Genomic DNA, 19,248 nt, shown 5'->3' with positions numbered 1-19,248 from the left:
TAAGCAAACACTCTAAACTGGTTCAAAAACCAATCTAAACTTAGTTTCAGAAATATAAAATCCTGTATTAACCAAAGCTGAAGCAACAAATACTATGAATATCCATTTGAGACCTTGAAATTGGGATTTTGGATTACTGGGATATCTCTGTAAAAGGGATTTTAAAGGTCTCATTTATCCCAGGTTCGTCTGTATACCAAATATAGCTTTATCGATTACAACGCCATCTGTCAATAACATCATAATTTGCGCTGCACACGAAGGGAAGGTGCGTATTAAATAGAAAAACACGAAAACAAAATTGTATTTTGAAACAATTTATACACTAAATTATTCCACAGGGTGTTTTAAAATTAGGATCCTAGAACGACATTTCAATTAACCCTGTTTACCGACTAAATGACCAGCATTTAACAAAAGGCTGGATATGGAACATGAAATTAGACATTTTTATCTACAGTTTGTTGAAAAAATCATGAAAATAGAACGAAAAATAAAAAAATTATCACATTTCAAACTTTACCAAATATTAGCTTGTTGCGTTTTTTTGCACCTGAGTGTATACAGGGTGTATTTGAATGACTGCAACAAACTTCAAGGGGTGATTCTTTAGTGAATTTTAAGAGTACTTTGATATATGAACCATGGGCGACTTCGGCTCCCCTAAGGAGCTACACCCCTCCAAAAATGGCGGAAAATTTTGGTTTAATTTTTTTTTCTCAAAAACCATAAACGCTAGGAAAATGAAATTTGGGGAACATGTTTAACTCATAATAGGGCATGTTTTGACCCTATTTGTACTTTCAACCTACCCCTCTAAAGTACTAAACGTAACCACCCCCTTTACATTTTTGCTAATATTTTTTGTATGCAGATGATAAATACATTAAAAAAAACTTATCTAGGTAGATGAAAGTATCCTAAAACTTTTTTGTCTCTTTAAAATTTTTCCAAAAACGACTAATTTTTGAGAAAAAAAATAATAAAGCAAACACTGCACGTTAAACAACGGGGTTGTCGATCAAAAGTTGGAATGAATTTTTAATGAAAACGTCTTAGTAGGCTTTGTAATCTTTGTCAGAAATATTTTTGACGTTTAAATGTCAGTGTTTTTCTTATTATTATTATTGTTTTTCAAATTAACTTTTAATAAAGTTCTATCGCATTTACGCTCGTTCACTCGACGTTTCAAAATTTTAAATAAAACAATAATAATCGTACGAAAGCCACTGACATTTAAACGTCAAAAATATTTCTAACAAAGATTGCAAAACCTACTAAGATTTAACAACCCTACAGCTTAACAGTTAGTGTTTGCTTAATTATTTTTTTTCTCAGAAATTATTCAATTTTCGAAGAACATCAGAGAGACAAAAAAGCTTTAGAATAGTTTTATCTATCTAACTGAAATTTTTCCAACGTATTTATCATCTTCATAAAAAAAATCTAGGCATAAATTGAACGGGGGTGGTTACGTTTAGTAGTTTAGAAGAGTAGGTTGAAAGTACAAATAGGGTCAAAACGTGCCCTATTATGAGTTAAACATATTCCTCAAATTTCATTTTCCTAGCGTTTATGATTTTTGAGAAAAAAAAATTAAACCAAAATTTTCCGCCATTTTTGGAGGGGCGTAGCTCCCCAGGGGGGCCGAAGTCGCCCATGGTTCATATATGAAAGTACCCTTAAAATTCACTAAAGAATCACCCCTTGAAGTTTGTTGCAGTCATTCAGATACACCCTGTATAGAACTAACACTATACCTAAAACTAGAATCATTCAGATTTAGCCGTCTTTAGAGGCGTGCGGTTAAACCCAAATGATTCTAGTTCTAGATATAGTGTTAGCTCTAGCTTTATATTAGCACTGTTACTATGAAAAACTTTAACAAAGATTTTTATGGTTGTCGAATTTGTTCAGCAATCAACTCTAATAATTATAAACTACGAAACAAACACTCTAAACTGGTTCAAAAACCAATCTAAACTTAGTTTCAGAAATATAAAATCCTGTATTAACCAAAGCTGAAGCAACAAACACTATAAATATTTTATTTGAGACCTTGAAATTGGGATTTTGGGTTACTGGGATATCTGTAAGAGGGATTTTAAAGGTCTCATTTATCCCAGGTTCGACTGTATACCAAATATAGCTTTATCGATTACAACGCCATCTGTCAATAACATCATAATTTGCGCTGCACACGAAGGGAAGGTGCGTATTAAATAGAAAAACACGAAAACAAAGCTTTTATTTGAAGTGTTACGTAATATATTACGCAATATATTTGAATCATAAATTGTAATAAATCTATAAATACAAATTATATTAATAAATATAAATAATTAATAACGACAACACAGCGTGAAGGGGAACAAACAATTAACCATATAAATTAGCAAGCTAACATTGGTAACAAACTGCTTACAGAACTACTTGGCAAATTCTTACTTATAGATGAGAAAGGCTATTTAAATAAAAGGTCGACCTATTAACGCAGTTTCTTCGTTACTGACTCACCAGCGTCGTTAGCTTAGTACCAAAGTTACTAATACTAATGAAAGCAATAAAATGTTAAATTTCTAACTCTAACATAAAAGATTTTTCAGTCTTTTAGTTATATAAACACATCAATTTTCATGTAAAATTGTGCTCATTATCTGCATTATAATTTATTATCGTTTCGAAGTAAACATCATAATTGTGAATACTTTATGTAGATATACCGTTTTATACCATTTTGCTGTTTTATAACAGTTCGCGTCCTAGTAATAAAACTAAACCGATACCGTTGGAGATTGGTTTAAACCTCTCCTACTTCTTTTCTCGTCGCAAGAAGTGGACCGAGGTTTAATACCCAATAAATTAAAGATCAAAGCAGTAAATAATAAACAAATCAATTCTTGAGATTTATCGCGTCGCAGATGAAAATCTGGAATTGGACGAAATCTTTGTGTGTTTCGAAAAATTCGATTTCTAACGTTCGTTAGTTAGTCTTGAAACGTCTATACGTTTTACAGTTAGGGAATTTAATAGTTTCCGACCGTGTAGAACGGGACGCAGAGTTACCGCGAAACGATAATGTTGTGTATTTCTTAACGAGAGAGACTCTTATAAGAAGAGAAGCTAGCTAATAGTTGCAGCCGAGACGACGACTGTCGTTTCGCAATTTTAACAAGCGTTCACAAATTCTTTCTCTTCGAATTCGTATCCTTAAATGTCCCTAAGTCGTGTCGTTAAACGTAGTTTAATTTTTACATTTTTTCTAATTAAGTCTGTCTGTTTTAAATTTATTATTAAATTACAAGGTTACAAGTGGGTGAAAAGAACCCACGTGGTGACGTTTGTAAGAATCAACAAATTGCTTGAAATAAAACGAAATAAAATGAAATAAAATCATCTCGTTTCGAGTTTGGAAAATATTTATTTAATTTAAAGTTTGTTATCGAATAAACGAAGTGAAAGTAAGCCGGCAAGGTCAAAAAATTAGAAAAACAAAAACATTATAATGTAAATTAAGTACGTGTTTAATGCAGTTTTAATGTTGTATAATAATAGCGATTCGGGTTTGATATGGCTTAAAATTGTTGTTTATCTAAATGATATAAGCTGAACTAATAATAAATTAAGTAAATAAGAGTGATTCATTAGCAATGTAAATTTGGTGTAATTTTTCAAAGAAATTCCAAAGATATCGAATACCAAATATGGTGTTTGTTATAACACAAAATATAAAAATCAAATATGAGTCGGCGTAATTTGTTGAAATTTCGTTTATTTTTAAACTTACATTTTTTTTAACTTACCTTTCTTTGGAATTAAATAAAATAAATTTACCGGTTTCGAATTACTCAATCATCAGGTGCCGCTACCGATGTGTATTAACATTATTAAAGGTTATCTTCATTATGATAAGTATTTCCAGTTTAGAATTTGCGGGTGAGGTTGGAGGTTTTAAAGGTGACTTTTTTAAATACTGTTATAAAGTTTCATCTATATTGTTATTGAAGTCCTTGTGATATAGGAAGTCTTTCTCGCTAATTCTTTACTCCAAGCAACTCCAAAGCAATCCCTCTTTATGTTATCTTGCCATTGAGTTGGAGGTCTTCCCCTTCGGTCGGTTTGTGGTTAGAAGATTACTCTTTTGGGAACTCTTTTTTCATCAGTAGTCGGACATAACCAAATTTTTTGGATTAGTCGGATAAAATCGTATTTGTTTCTTAATAAGGATCAATTCAGAATTTTTTTTAGTTATAATGGTGTCCTTTTTTTCACATAAATGAATAGAAAATTAAAAATCCTTTAAAATGAACCCAAACTCGACCTATTTATCTCCAACCGTTATCGATATATCTTAATTTTTAGCAAAAAAATTGCGATTATTTGACATTTGACATTTTCTAACCTAACTTTTTTATTTTTAACCCAAATATATCGTGTTTGATATCAAATTAAAGCATTTTTGATTCTTATTCAGATCATTTCAATACTTATCAAAAAATTGTTATTATAATTTTTTAGTTGTAAAGGTATTCTATTTTTAACATAAATGGATAGAAAATGAAAAATCCTTTAAAATGAACCCAAACTCGACCTATTTACGTCCAATCGTTATCGAGATATCTTAATTTTTAGCAAAAAAAAAGGCGATTATTTGACATTTGACAGTTTATAACCTAACTTTTTTATTTTTTAACCCAAATATATCGTGCTTGGTACCAAATGAAAACATTTTTGATTCTTATTAAGATCATTTTCATATTTATCAAAAAAATCGTTATATTTAATTTTGACATTTGACAGATTATAACCCGTTTCTTATTTTTTAACCCAAATATATCATGTTTGGTATCAAATGAGAGCATTTTTGATTCTTATTAAGATAATTTTAATATTTATAAAAAAATCGTTATATTTAATTTTGACATTTGACAGATTCTAACCTAACTTCTTTATTTTTTAACGTAAACATATCGTGTTTAGTATCAAATTAAAGCATTTTTGATTCTTATTAAAATCATTTCAATATTTATCAAAAAATCGTTATATTTAATTTTGACATTTGACAGTTTCTAACCTAACGTTTTTATTTTTTAACCCAAATATATCGTGTTTGATATCAAATGAAAGCATTTTTGATTCTTATTAAGATAATTTCAATATTTATCAAAAAATCGTTATAATAATTTTGACATTTGACAGATTCTAACCTAACTTCGTGTTTAGTATTTTTTTTTCATTTTTAATATTTTTAAAGAATATGTTACCAATGTTATGCATTCACCGAGACATTCATTAACTGGGAATGTAATACTGAATTTCTATCACAGCTCATGATCAATTATGGCAAGTTTAAAACGAACCACATTATTTCACACCTTTTATTAAGATTATTTGCAGCTCAAGATTAATAACCATGATATGTACTGTCACGATGTATATTCAAGCCATGAATGATGATAAATAGTAAATCGTTGTTGACGCTTAAAGGCATTGCGTACACTGGATTCTGTGGATGATTGGCATAATATTTGTCGTTGATGGCTTCCCATAAATAATAATCCATCGGAGCCAAATCGCACCTCCTGGACTTTGTTTACATCGTTCTCAGTTACCGCGTCATTTCTAACAAATTGTGTACGCAATTTTTGGCTCACTACTTTGAAAATAACATTTTAAATAACAAATAGCATTTCGTTAATAAGGAATATAAAACTGAATCGATTTTCTATTGATATGCAGCTTCAACAACACGATATCTCTCATCATTTATGATAAGCGAAGTTTGAAATACAACTTAATCAATACAGCCAAAGTATACCCTTTTTGAGTGATTCTTATTTACCTGCATACATTATCCTTTTTTATATACCAATAAACAAATTAATTAACTTTACCAGGAATTTGGTGCGTCTCAAGAAGCACAGCTAAACCCGAAACTTTCTAGTTTTAGGTCTAGTGTTAGTTTTAATTGTTATAAAGCGCTAAATTGATGTCTATTGTTACTGAAATAAAAGTGGAACTAACATGAGACGTAGAACTAGAAACATTTGGGTTTAACCGTACGTCTCTTAAGACGGCTAAACCCGAATGATTCTAGTTCTTAGTGTAGCGCTGCATAACAATTAAAACTAGAACTACTATGCAGAACTAACACTATACCTAGAACTAGAATCATTCGGATTTAGCCGTCGTTAGAGACGTGCGGCTAAACCCAAATGTTTCTAGTTCTAGGTATAGTGTTAGCTCTAGTTTTACATTAGCACTGTTACTATGCAGAACTAACACTACACCTACAACTAGAATCATTCAGGTTTAGCCGTCTAGTTCTAGGTTCCTGGTTTCTATGGAAATATATTTTTGTATATTGTATCCTAACCCCTCGTGTCCCAAGAAGTCAAACATTTTGAAACTTTGTGACAGAATTAAAACGCTATCAAAATACAACTCAGTAAAGGCCACTGGAATCAATTTTAGCAAAATATGACCATCCCCCCAGTCCAGAGGGATAATGGTACTTGAGAGTACCGTCAGGCATTAAAATATATTTTGGTGATGTTGCAATATACAAAAAGTTTTATTGCTATTATAAAAATCATACATTTTTGATTACATTGGAAAATAAGTAACACTTGTTTTAGCTAAATCACATCATGATATTCAGAAAAACAGTTGTTTTTTTCATTACAACATCAATAAACTTTGCACGCAGTACATTTTGAGTGGGGTCTGAGCTAAATAGCTTTGGCAGAACAATTTTCACACCTTCCTCTTTCTTTTCCAAAAGTAATCCAGTGCGAACCATGGTTGCCAAGTCTTACGTCGTCAGTAAGTTGACAAAGTTGATTGGTATAATCTACCGAACCCATGTTTTTATGGGTTCGGTAGATCTGTTTGGTGGTGTCTTCTGTTCCATGAAAATTAGAGCAAAATTTCACCCAGTCTTCCATTTGTAATAACTTACATCTAAATTTGATATCCGGTAATCATAATCTCCTCTTTTCATTCGTTTATTATCTACATAATTTTTTGGTGCACCTTTTTTATAGACCTTGTTGTTTCACAAGCTAAGGTTTTCTCAATTTTCAGTTTCTCCAAAAGATCAGTAAATTGAAGCACAAATTTTTCTTCAATTTCAGGAGATTTTCCCTGATACACATTAAATTTCTTTTCCGTCGACCGTGTATTTATATGATTTATAAATGTATACAAAATCATTCATTAATGACACCTATTAATAAACGATTTTCTATTAATAAACGATTTTAAGAAAGTCCGACCGAACTAAATAGTAGTCAATTTAATAAATATTCTCCAATGAAATTTGTAATACCGACCCAACCGACCACTATATCTATTCGGTAAGACTACAAAAATAAATTATGACACATTAAAAGTGAGGTTATTTTGCCAGTGACAGAATTGGGAGATTTTTCAACGATGGATTTTCTCTATTTTGTTGAAAAGACGGTCAACGGAAAAATATTGTAACTAACTCGTATATTAAAATGCGATTAATTATCTCAATAATTAACGTTCGCTCACTCGTTAAAATATCTCGATAATTAATCGCCTTCATTAATAGACTTGTTGGTTAAATAACTATTATGTACTTTTTGTGGCCTTCATGGGATTGAGTTATTTTACACTTGACCTCCCTTTGAAGATTGTCATGAATTCATCCACAACCGACTGCCTAGTGCCATGATAATAACTGGACGAATCTTGTATAGTTTATCCGTATTGTTCTTAGGAATAATGCTGTATCGTCAACATGCAGATATGATCAAATCTCCTGAAACCTGTTACAGGTGATTGTTCGTATGATAAGTGGTACACCCAAGTCTTCGGCATTACTCCAGAAGAGTTTATAGCTTGGCAAACTGTGATAACTTATTAAGAAATTTATGCCAAGGAAACAGTAACTCTTCATCTTTCAACTTTAGCGTTTGAAAGGTAATATCTTTCACATAGTTACCCATCAGTGTTAGAAAATAATCTGTAGGATTATTGCAAGTTGCAAAAGTATCACCAATTATTTCCTCTGGATAATCGCATCCTGGAATTTCAGTCTGTTTTTTTCCGTTTTCTCCATTTTCTATCAATTTCTGCCTTGTTCTTCTTCCTGGGTCCTTTGCCACGTATTTCTACTTCTTCATCTTCTAGCATAGGTACCTCACTAGCACTGGTAAGAACAATGTCATCTTCTATGTCTGTCTGTTCAGAATTATGCAACGGAAGATTTTCTAATTCAACACAAACTTTTCAAGCTCATCATCAGTCAAAGCTTTATTCTAGTACCAAAACGTATTTGTATTCGCTTGGCTCATTTTTACATCAATCTCAATATTGTACCTGTTATTATTGTTATTGTATCTGTTTTTGAACAACAAAATTCAGCAACACCACTTTTCACTAAACTTCTAACCTCACATCTGGATGAATAAGTTTAAATGTACCTAAAACCCTACAGTGCGGATTGCGCTATTTTTTATACAGGTTCTTTCTTGTATAGTAGAAAATACCGGCAGCTCTAAATGCGCCGAATAGATGACTACAGTTTAAAATTAGTGTTTAAAACTACAGGTACTTTAAAGTACCGTCAGGACACAAAGGGTTAAGTGAAATTCACTTTATGAGTTACGATAAAGTTTAAACGACAATAATCAATTACATCATTATTTGCCAAACGATTACTTTCGATTGTAGTTAATCGATCTTGCGGAATTTACTATTTAATCAAAAATTTTATTTATTAGAATATAATTTTCTTTCTTAATTCATATTTAATTCAGATAGGTACCTGTTACTCATTTACCGTTTTTCGTTTTCCTGACTGCGAGTCACATCGACTTTCTCTGTCCGATAAGCTACTAAACGACATCATTCAGTCGCCCGCGAACGTCGTTCCGCAAAACATCGTTTATTATTGTTTTTTTTATTTGAAGTTTTTATTAAAAAAACAGGTTCAAATGGCACCAATTGAAAAAACATTATTATTTTTACTCGTTAATTGGCGTAAATTGTTTAAAGTGCGCATTTCGCCCAGTTAATAAAGATAACAAAAATTAGATCGTTTAAGTTGTTTTAAATAAACATAAAAATTAACGTAAATTAAAATAATGTGGTACCCTTGCAAGTTTTTTCTTCAAGTAACCTCGCCGAAGGAAAGGGTTTCGGATTATACAAGCGTAGGTAAGAGTCAATTGAAAATTCATTGAGTTTTGTTAGCCTGCGTAAATCGGTGGTAATTCGGCGTTTACTCAAAACACATCAGATTAGTCTTATCGCAGATAAATTTAGATTGATAAAGTTTTATTTCATCTCAAGGTAAAGAATTTTTCACGAAAAAATTTAAATCTTTAATTCATCTTCGCATTAATTATTTCAATTTATGCCAACGTTTTGTTACCAACAGAATCGATACTGCTACTTTATTGATTTCTCTAAAATAAATGCATCATAACGGAACTTGAAAAAGTACAACCTTAGAGTAGAAACGAAAAGGCGAAGGTTAATAGATATTTACATATTACGTATCTCCTTTACATCATCACACAAAAAAAAGCGGATTTTATTATTTCTCGTTTTAATTAGATAAGAAATTAACAATTCATTACTTATCTGAATAAGGAGGTATTATTTTATAGTTTTTTTTTGATTAAAGGATATCTCGTTTCCTAATCCTAAAAATCATTACAAACTGCAATAATTAACTACAACACGAATGACCCACGAAACCTTTGAAAATAGAGTTGAACGGGATGTGAGTCATCGTGAAAGTCAGCATGATTACGAAATAACGCGTGATTGAGGTTGTACAGTGCGTTCATGTTACCCATTTTATTTTATCTATACACCTGTCTATTAAATTCTTTATAACTTTCATATTAAAATTTCTTATTTAATCAATTTTCTAATTATTTTTTTTTAAAACGATTTCATTCTTCACATAATGTGGTCTTAATTTGGTGTTAAGAGCACTTTCAAAATTTCTTCAATAAATTTCATTCCATCAACTATTTAATGAATTTCGACATCCTATTACTATTTATAGTCTTACAGCTTTATTAAATTTCACTAGAAAATTTTAAATAAATTTTATTTTTTTGTTCGATTTATGGCTAATGAGAAATAGTGACAAAATGATTACTTATGATTAGTTCCGCTCGTCTCTTAAGACGGCTAAACTCATATATTTCTAGTTCTGAGTCTAGTGTTAGTTCTAGTTTTAGTTCAATAAAAACATACACCAACCTAGCGTTATCTAGTGCTATTTAGTGTTATCTAGCACTATTACAAGAACTAACACGACCTAGAACTAGAAACATTTTAGTTCAACTCTTGAAATAAAGTAAACTTTTCTTTAATACAAACATATTACTTAGAAGCCGAGGCAGCCACGCTGCCGAGGCAGAAGTTCTACGTTTTCAATACTAACATATTCAGAAACCGAGGCAGCCGTGCTGCAGAGGCAGTAGTTCTAGTTCTTAAAATAAAGTAAACTTATCTTTAATATAAATATATTACTTAGAAGCCGAGGCAGCTATGATGCCAAGGCAATATTTTACGGTTTTCAATACCTATATCAATATTAGCTTTCGAAAAAAGTATAAATTCGTTAGAATTAATAATACTGTGGGGGCGGTCCATTGGTTTAATGATTAGATAAGAATGTTAAGGGACAGACTCCGTTTATTGTCTGACATTCATCATATCGATCCTGGCTTAGTTACCAAAGAATATTTAAATAATAAAAAGAGAACTTGTAGACAGCTTATTTTAACAACAAAAGTCAGCTAACGCGTCCCTATGAAAACACTCTAAGAACAAGCAAGCTGGCGTCTGGAATGTTATCAGGTTCAATAATCCGTCCAGGGTGGTTTCTGAGGCAGTATTGTTAACAGCAAATGACTTTAATGGGTACTTTGGCGGTATTACACACTACTCCAACTGAATTCTGCTTTAAAGACGTTACTTTCATTCAAATGAGAGATATAACCTTTAAACTAAAAAATAGTAAAACTAGAGATGAATAGAATAAGAATAAACTTTATTGTGCCAATGCCAGGGCTTACACTCGTCATATTCAAAACGCAGTACAGTTCAACACTAACTATAAACTCAAATTACATAGTAACACTGCTACTTAGATATTCATGGACTGAGCAGAACGTCTTATTTTTCTGGAATGTTCTAATTTTCGAGGGCAATTTATTATATAAGACTTGAGCAGTATATCTATAGCTTTTTTGCATTCCACTCAGTCGACAAAGGTCAACATAAATATTTCCACAGTTTCGCGTCTCATAATTGTGCAGGTCAGAGCATGCGTGCAGTATTTGTTTCTGTTATTGTAAATGTATAAAAGACATTCTAAAATAAGAACAGATGGTACTGTCAAAACGTTCAGCTGTCTGAAGACGTGACGGCAATCATCTCTATATCTCAGCTTTGAAATGATCCTCAAAGCACTGTGCTGTAGACCAAATATGTGGGAGCTAGCTGTGCTTTTCCCCCCAAGCAATTATACAATAACTTATACGGGGGAGCGAATGGCCCCGTGGTAAGCTCTCGGGCTACCACGCCGGCGTCCTGGGTTCGATTCCCAGTGAATACACGCCGAGTCGCCTCCCCGTCCTTCGGAGGGGACGTTAAGCCGTCGGTCCCGGCAACCAGTCTAACATCTCTGGTTGTCGTCAGATACATGTGTAGTTGGAGGTTGTGAACGTAAAAACGGGTTGAAAGCGCGTCTGCGCTCTTTGAGCGGTACTCAGCCATGCACCCAAGTTTCTGGGCGTTGGAGTACCAGCCCGGCTGAAGGCGAGGCGAGAAGCGGTATCAGCCTGATCGGATGCCATCTTCGAACATCTTTCACTCCTCCAAATAGACCTACACATGGCCGAAGTAAATCGTGAGGATGTACAAAGGGACCGTTGGGGCCTAAGTGCTTTGGTTATACTACCTGTGGTTTAACCAACCTCACATGAAACTACATACATACACAATAACTTATAATTGAGTGAATCAATACGAAATAGGCGGTTCTTGCTACCTCAGCAAACACCGAAGCAACCAATCGGCGCAAAAGAAAATGTTTGAGAACTCATTGTTAACCCCATAAATTTAGTGGAAAGTTCCTTTACATGATGGTGTCTAAGACTGAACAGTGATTGGACTGTCTTTTCATTATTTAAGCAAAGTTCATTGGCAACACACCACTCATTTGCTGCCATCACCAACCCGCTCGACGAGGACAAACTCATACTCATCACCACTCACCAGCAGCGTTGCGTCATCCACATATAACAAACATTTCACATCTCCGCCCAAATACCTAGGAGCTCCTTGTAATAGGAAGACGCTCAGAGAGGCAATCTCCGCATTTAACTTGTTGGGATCTATCCGAAAGGTGCAAATCGGAAGACATGTTCAAGTTTGTACAATAGTAAATCATGAGATACACAAATTTCCGCTTTTCGTAAGCATCATAACAAAATTTTCATGAAATTCACAACAGCATCCTTAGTACTCCGACCAGAGCGGAAACTAAATTGGTTTTCATGAAGCTTATTGATTGACTCAAAATGTGTCATTATTTGCCTGTTCAATAAAAATATACAACAATTTAGCGCATAGTAACAATTAAAAGTAGAACTACCGTCCTTGATTTATACATCGTATAGACAACTCGTATAGACAACCCGACTTTATCTATGAGCATTGAATAGAGCAACTTGAGGACATAATAATATAACCCAAGTTGGACAATATTGGTATGACTTAAAAATATTTTGTCCGTTATATCGAGGTTTTATTATACAGGGTGATTCAAAAAACCAGTTATCTATCAATTGGTCTCTTATAAAACTTTGATTAAAGCAACAGTTTTTGATTGGACAAACGTGTTTTTCTTAAAAACTATTGCTTGGATCAGTGTTTTGTAAGAGACCAATTGATAGATAATTGATCACTTTACACGAAAATACTGCCCGTTTGACAAAATTAGTAATGCCGTAGACAATAATTTTAAAAAAGGGCTTTTTATTGCAGATAATGTTTTATTTTAAAGAATCTTTGATCCCCTATATCTCGTTAAGGAAGCATTTGCGACTCCATGCATATTAAGACTACTTATCTAAATTTTTCATGTATTATCTACCCTACAAGTCTGTCAGCGGTTTTTTTTGAATCACCCTGTATATAATTATCATGTAAAAATCTGTTTGCAGAATCCTGATAAGATTCAAAGAAGTATTCAAACTTATTTTCTCTCCTTAACATTAAGTGGAATAATCTCTAGTATTAGTTCTAGTTTTTGTTCAATAAGAATATACATCCTAGCGTTATCTAGCACTACTTAATGTTATCTAGCACTATTACTAGGACCGTATCTAGGACTAATGTTGGTTCTAGTTTTCACGCTAAGATGTTGTATATTTTTATTGAAGTAAAACTATAAGTAACATTAGACCTACAACTAGAAACATTTGGGTTCAGCCGTCTTAACAGACGTATAGCTTAATCCAAATGTTTCTAGGTCTAGTGTTAGTTCTACCCTCCGTTCAATAAAAATATACAACAATTTAGCGTTGAATAAGAGAACTAGAACTAACACTAGACCTAGAATTAGAAACATTCGCAAACTTTTTAGTTCTAGGTCTAGTGTTAGTTCTAGTTTTAGTTCAATAAAGGTATACAACATCCTAGCGTTATCTAGCGCTATTTAATGTTATCTAACACTGTTACAAGAACTAACCCTAGAACTAGAAACATTCGGGTTTTAGCCTTTCGTTTCTTAAGACGGCTAAACCAGAATGTTTCTATTTTTAGGTCTAGTGTTAGTTCTACCCTTAGTTCAATAAAAATATACAAGAATCTAGCGTATAGTAACAATTAGAACTATCGTCCTTGATTTATACATCGTATAGACAACTTGGGGAATACCCCGACTTTATCTATGAGCATTGAATAGAGCAACTTGAGGACAGAATAATATAACCCAAGTTGGACAATATTAGTATGACTTAAAAATATTTTGTCCGTTCTGACGAGATCCGTTACATTGAAATTTTTTTATATATAATTATGACGTAAAAATCTCTTTGGAAAATCCTGATAATGGAAGTATTCAAACTTATTTTCTCTCCTCAAAATTAACTACTTAGAATAATATTTTTGTGTAAAATTCAAATACATTTTATTTTATGCTGAACTTTCAAGAATTTTCTTGATAAAAACAAAACTGGTTCATTCTGATTCAAATTAAATTAATTATTTGAGAATATTTTAAAGTTTAAAAAAATTTTCTGTTAAAAAAAAGCCGGTTATAGTGAAAATGAAACTAAGAAATTAAGTTGTTAAATTTAAAAGAAATTCGGGTGAGTAGATTAAATATTTCAGTACCCTCAGTATTTCTATTACAGATGTCCCAGAAATTGAACGCCAACAGCATGATGTGGGACGAAGAGGAGGACGACTTAACGGAAGATTCGAAAACCGCTAATTCAAGTAGAAGCGACGATAAGGGCCGCTTACTAAGTAAAGAAAACCATTGCGAAATCGAAAGGAGACGTCGCAACAAGATGACAGCGTATTTATCCGAATTATCCGACATGGTACCCACTTGCAATACCCTGGCAAGAAAACCGGATAAATTAACCATTTTAAGAATGGCCGTTGCGCATATTAAAAATCTCCGATCCGGAGGAGGAACTCGAAATCCGGAACCAGCATTTAAACCTTCGTTTCTCTCCGATGACGAATTGAAGCATTTAATTCTTGAGGCTGCGGATGGATTTCTTTTTGTTGTTAATTGTGACAGTGGAGTGATTAGTTACGTGTCCGATTCGGTTGGAATCGTGTTGAATTGTTTACTAAGTGATTGGGAAGGGGCCAGCATTTACGATAGAATTCATCCCGATGATATTGAAAAGGTTAGAGAGCAATTAATGATCGAATCGAGAAATTTAAGAGTTTTGGATATGAAATCGGGTACGGTCAAAAAAGATTTAGGCGGCGAAAATCGCGTTGGAATCGGTTTAAAACGAGGTTTCATCTGCCGCATGAGATTCGGTAGAAATCAAGATCAATCCAAATCAAGATCGATACAAAGAAGCAGCTTGAATTTAAACGATCAAAATTACGCGGTAATTCATTGTACGGGTTACATTAAGAGTTGGGCGAACGAAAATTTTCATTTAACCACATCTTCGGGTCCTTCTTTGATAGCTATAGGAAGGTTACAAATTACAACGACTTCTTTTAATCACGTCGCAAATTTATCGGAATTTATTACGCGGATTAATATTGAGGGAAATTTCACTTTCATCGATCAAAGGGTTACGGAAATTTTGGGCTACATTCCAATCGATTTGTTGGGTAATAATTGTTTCAAATTTATTCACGCAGAAGACGAAGGCCATTTAAAAGAAAGTTTAAAACAAATTTTAACGTTGAAAGGTCAGATTTTATCCGTAATGGCAAGATTCCGTTCAAAAACGAACGATTGGGTTATGTTAAGAATATCGGCTTACGCCTTTTTGAATCCTTATTCGGATCAAGTTGAGTATATCGTTTGCACGAATACGATTATTAAAAGCAACCCGATAACTAATTATCAAGAAGCACCACCGCAACAACCACAAACGTATCCGGAACAATTCATACCATCGCAATCATTTACCAGTAACACACCGCAAACTTATAATGTTGAGGAATCACCATCAAATTTATACAATAATGTAGCAGCACCAAATCCCACGGGGGAAAATGTTTCTTGGAATGCGCAACATGAAAATGTTATTGCCGAAACATATCAACACTACGAAAATGGACAAACTCACGCGGATAATAATTGGATGTGGAATTCTGAGATGAAAAATTCTCAGAGATTGGGAGCGCAACCCCATGAGGAGATTGTACCGGAAATGATGAACTTGTTGTGTCCTGAAGGGCAAGTACATCAATATGAAAGCTATTAAAAATAAATCTCGATAATTTAAAAATAGAAATAATCTAAACTTTGATTGTAATTGAAAAAGGTAGATTGTAATCTGTGTAGTAGATGATTGAAAATAAATTATTATTTTTTATTTAAATGTTGTTTTTCAATTTTTAGCTATTTCAGTAATTTTCTAATTCGAAAAACATGTTTATTTGCCAACACTATAATTCATTTTACCGTTATTATTAAAAACGTCAATTTGATGAAAATTTGCTTTGTTGTTGCATTCTTTGAATTATTGTTATATTAAAATAAATATTTTATGTTCAACAATTCGGTGTATGCTCAGAATGTTTCATAAGTAATTTTAATAGCAATTGGTAGCTATAAATTGAATTTTTAATATGATACGCAATTTGTTCTTGTGATTCGCGTGTTTTTGGTTTTAATATTGATGTTAATTTGGTACAACCTTAATCAGACTCTATAACCTTTAAAAAGAAATCATTTGTGTTGATTAAAATACAACCAGATCCATTTGATTCATCCCAACTCAAAGATGACTCTGAAGGAAGCTGCAATAAGATTACGCAAGAGATAAAAGCTGAGTTTATAAGACTTAATTCACTATCTCACAAACAGTCAACTTGAGAAACTACACTCATATTTCATGAAATATAGATACAATGAATTTCACTTAAAATACAATATACAAAAATATATTTCTATGGAAACCAGGGTGTACCTACTTGCTTTGTTCCACATAAAATGCAACATGTCCGAATGTTTCTAGTTCTAGATGTGATGTTAGTTCTAGTGACAGTGGTATGGTAGGTAGCGCTACTTAATACGCTATGTTGCATATTTTTATTGATCTAAAACTAGCACTAACACTAGACCTAGAACTAGAAAGTTTTTGCCAGAAAGTTTAACCCGATACTTTCTAGTTCTAGGTCTAGTGTTAGTTCTAGTTTTACACTAGCACTATCACTAGAACTAATACAAGACCTAGAACTAGAATCATTCGTGCGGCTCACCTTTTTGCAAGCAAAACTTTTCCTTTGCAAAACTACCCAATGCCTGTACTATGAAGCTATGTTGCATTTTATATGGGAGTAGTTTTGTAACTATGGTTACTGCATTTATATATTGCGAGTTATATGAAATTTCCGGTATGTAACCACGATGATATAGTAGACGCCACGAGAGCTGGCAGTAAATCATCATTTTCCGCTCTTACAAATGCCATACGTAGTTCACAGACCGCTAGAGAGTAATGTGTGTTGGAAAGAGATAGCATTAGTTTAATATGTCTGCTGTACAATTCAAATGGCCACGTCGAAAAAGTACGTCTGTTCTTCTAAGGGATGTCACTCTATAATTATAACCTCAAATCGAAACGTCTTGTGAGCGTTGTCATGAATCTGTTAGTATTTTCACAAGCCGAAAATGTTTTCTTTGAAAGGAAAATCATTAAATAATATCTTTATGATATTAATAATAAATATTATTAAATATTATATATAATTATTATATAATTATTAATAATTAATATTATAATAAATATTAATAAATATAAATAATATATATGTTTGACATATAACCTCCATTACTAACATAACCTACATTTAAATGTATGTGGTGAAATAATCTAAGTCGTACGTCCATATCTTGATTCATACCATTTTTAAGCGATCTGTCACTGCCAGCTCTCGTGGTTTCTACTATAGCTTATTTATTATCGATGAGAACTTCTCTCTACCAATTTTGAGGTGATCGTTTCATTTCCAGGAATTAATTAGTTATTCCTGAAGTTTTAAATGTTTTATATCAATTATGTCATTATATAAAAATAGTGCGCTAAGTAAATATTGGAACTAAAAAGTTTATTTACATCATTATGAATAGCCATTGTTAATTTTATTTTAGTTCTATTATTTACCAAAATGTTATCTGGAATTTTTCTTGTTCCTAAAAATTATATGTGTAATTAAGTACTGAAATTATTGTTGCTTTAAGCACATTACTTAACCAAATAAACATACAACTGCGTACATTTCAGCGCATATTTATTCATATCTTGAGCACAATTTAGAAGTTTTGCATCACGAAACTGTCGCTTTTTGTTAAAGTATTCGGCAACTTAGCCTCATGAAATAACGGTGTTTTGTGGTAACCACGATTGCAGATCTGGTTACGTACGGCACTTTAATCCCTGAACTAAGAACAAGCTTCTAAAGTAAGATTATTAAAAAATATTGAAACGTAAATTTTAGGCATAATATTACACATTTTTGAAAACCGAAACGACTCGATAAATTAGAATTATTCTAATTGGCAGTAATGAGTTGTTCACATTTGAAAAGGATTCGTATCTTAGATTTCGAGATATTGTGGTCATTATTTTGAAAAACATAGTTTTGAAAAATATGCGTTTAAAAGTTCAAATACAATGTGTCTGGCCCATAAACCTATGTATATGAAGTGCTTCACACCATGTTTTTCTATGGATTGCGAAAACATTCGCACAATGGCATCGACTTGCATTTGCCATAGCTTCCTTTATGATAATACATTCAGGTGCGTGAAGTGCATACCATATATTATAGAAAATTGTTATTTAGCAATTAACGATAAAACACCACACAAAGATGAGAAGTTTTTTCCACGCACCATCATCAGATACTAAAAATACATCTTCTGGATTCTGATCAGAAAAGATTTATTCCTTTATAACGTATTCCCAAAATAGGACTTTTTAATCGATGAGTAGAAAATATTCTCAGAACACATTCTCCTCTTTAACGTTATTCCTCTATTCGATGTCACCTCATAGCGAAAATTTTGTATTAAGAATGTTCGGTAGGAGACACTTAATCACGTTTTGCAGAAACGACCGATCTGCATAATGTGACATGATAGAATAGCCCATCAAGGAAATTATTATAGATTAATTAATTTCCCCCCTAATTATGATTTGAAGGCGGAAATTAGTAACGTATCCTAGAGCGAGAGTTTCACGGAACTACATTTACCAAATATTCCGGAGAATGACTAACTCTTATTCATTAATTATACAGGTGTTCATGAATGACGTGGAAATATTTCAGGAGGCGGTAGTACTTGACAAAGGAGAAAAATTGCCAGATATACAGGGTAATTTATTAGGTCATCATCAAACTTTGACATATGATAGCTAATCCAATTACCAAAAAAAAATGTTAATGAACATGTCCTATTTCAATTATTTACGAAATTGTAACACTTTAAAGTTTTAATTTTTATATCATGATTAACTGCTACAT

The 19,248-nt window shown here is 32.5% G+C and overlaps 2 protein-coding genes across 7 annotated transcripts in view; both read left to right on the top strand.

Moving 5' to 3' along the window:
• The window catches only part of LOC111428635 (aryl hydrocarbon receptor nuclear translocator homolog), a 31,964-nt gene extending 15,867 nt beyond the window's left edge, over nucleotides 1–16,097 (top strand). For both annotated transcript variants that reach the window (XM_023064268.2, XM_023064269.2), the window contains exon 2: nucleotides 14,424–16,097. In XM_023064268.2, the coding sequence (XP_022920036.1) occupies nucleotides 14,424–15,980 (1,557 nt within the window). In that variant the 3' untranslated portion in view covers nucleotides 15,981–16,097. The remainder of the gene's footprint in view (nucleotides 1–14,423) is intronic.
• LOC111428634 (Serine/threonine-protein kinase tricornered) overlaps nucleotides 1–19,248 on the top strand; it is a 54,646-nt gene that overhangs the window by 15,866 nt on the left and 19,532 nt on the right. Inside the window, exon 1 of one of the 5 annotated variants that reach the window (XM_023064262.2) lies at nucleotides 8,946–9,192. The exons of the other annotated variants lie outside the window; for them this stretch is intronic. Within the exon in view, the coding sequence (XP_022920030.1) occupies nucleotides 9,120–9,192 (73 nt within the window). The 5' untranslated portion in view covers nucleotides 8,946–9,119. Of the gene's footprint in view, nucleotides 1–8,945; nucleotides 9,193–19,248 lie in introns of those variants that run through there. 5 annotated transcript variants of the gene reach the window in all.

This window comes from Onthophagus taurus, chromosome 1 (genome assembly GCF_036711975.1).
Source record: "Onthophagus taurus isolate NC chromosome 1, IU_Otau_3.0, whole genome shotgun sequence".
In the NCBI taxonomy this organism is placed as follows: Eukaryota; Metazoa; Arthropoda; class Insecta; order Coleoptera; family Scarabaeidae; genus Onthophagus; species Onthophagus taurus.
This window is presented reverse-complemented; position numbering and strand designations above follow the sequence as displayed.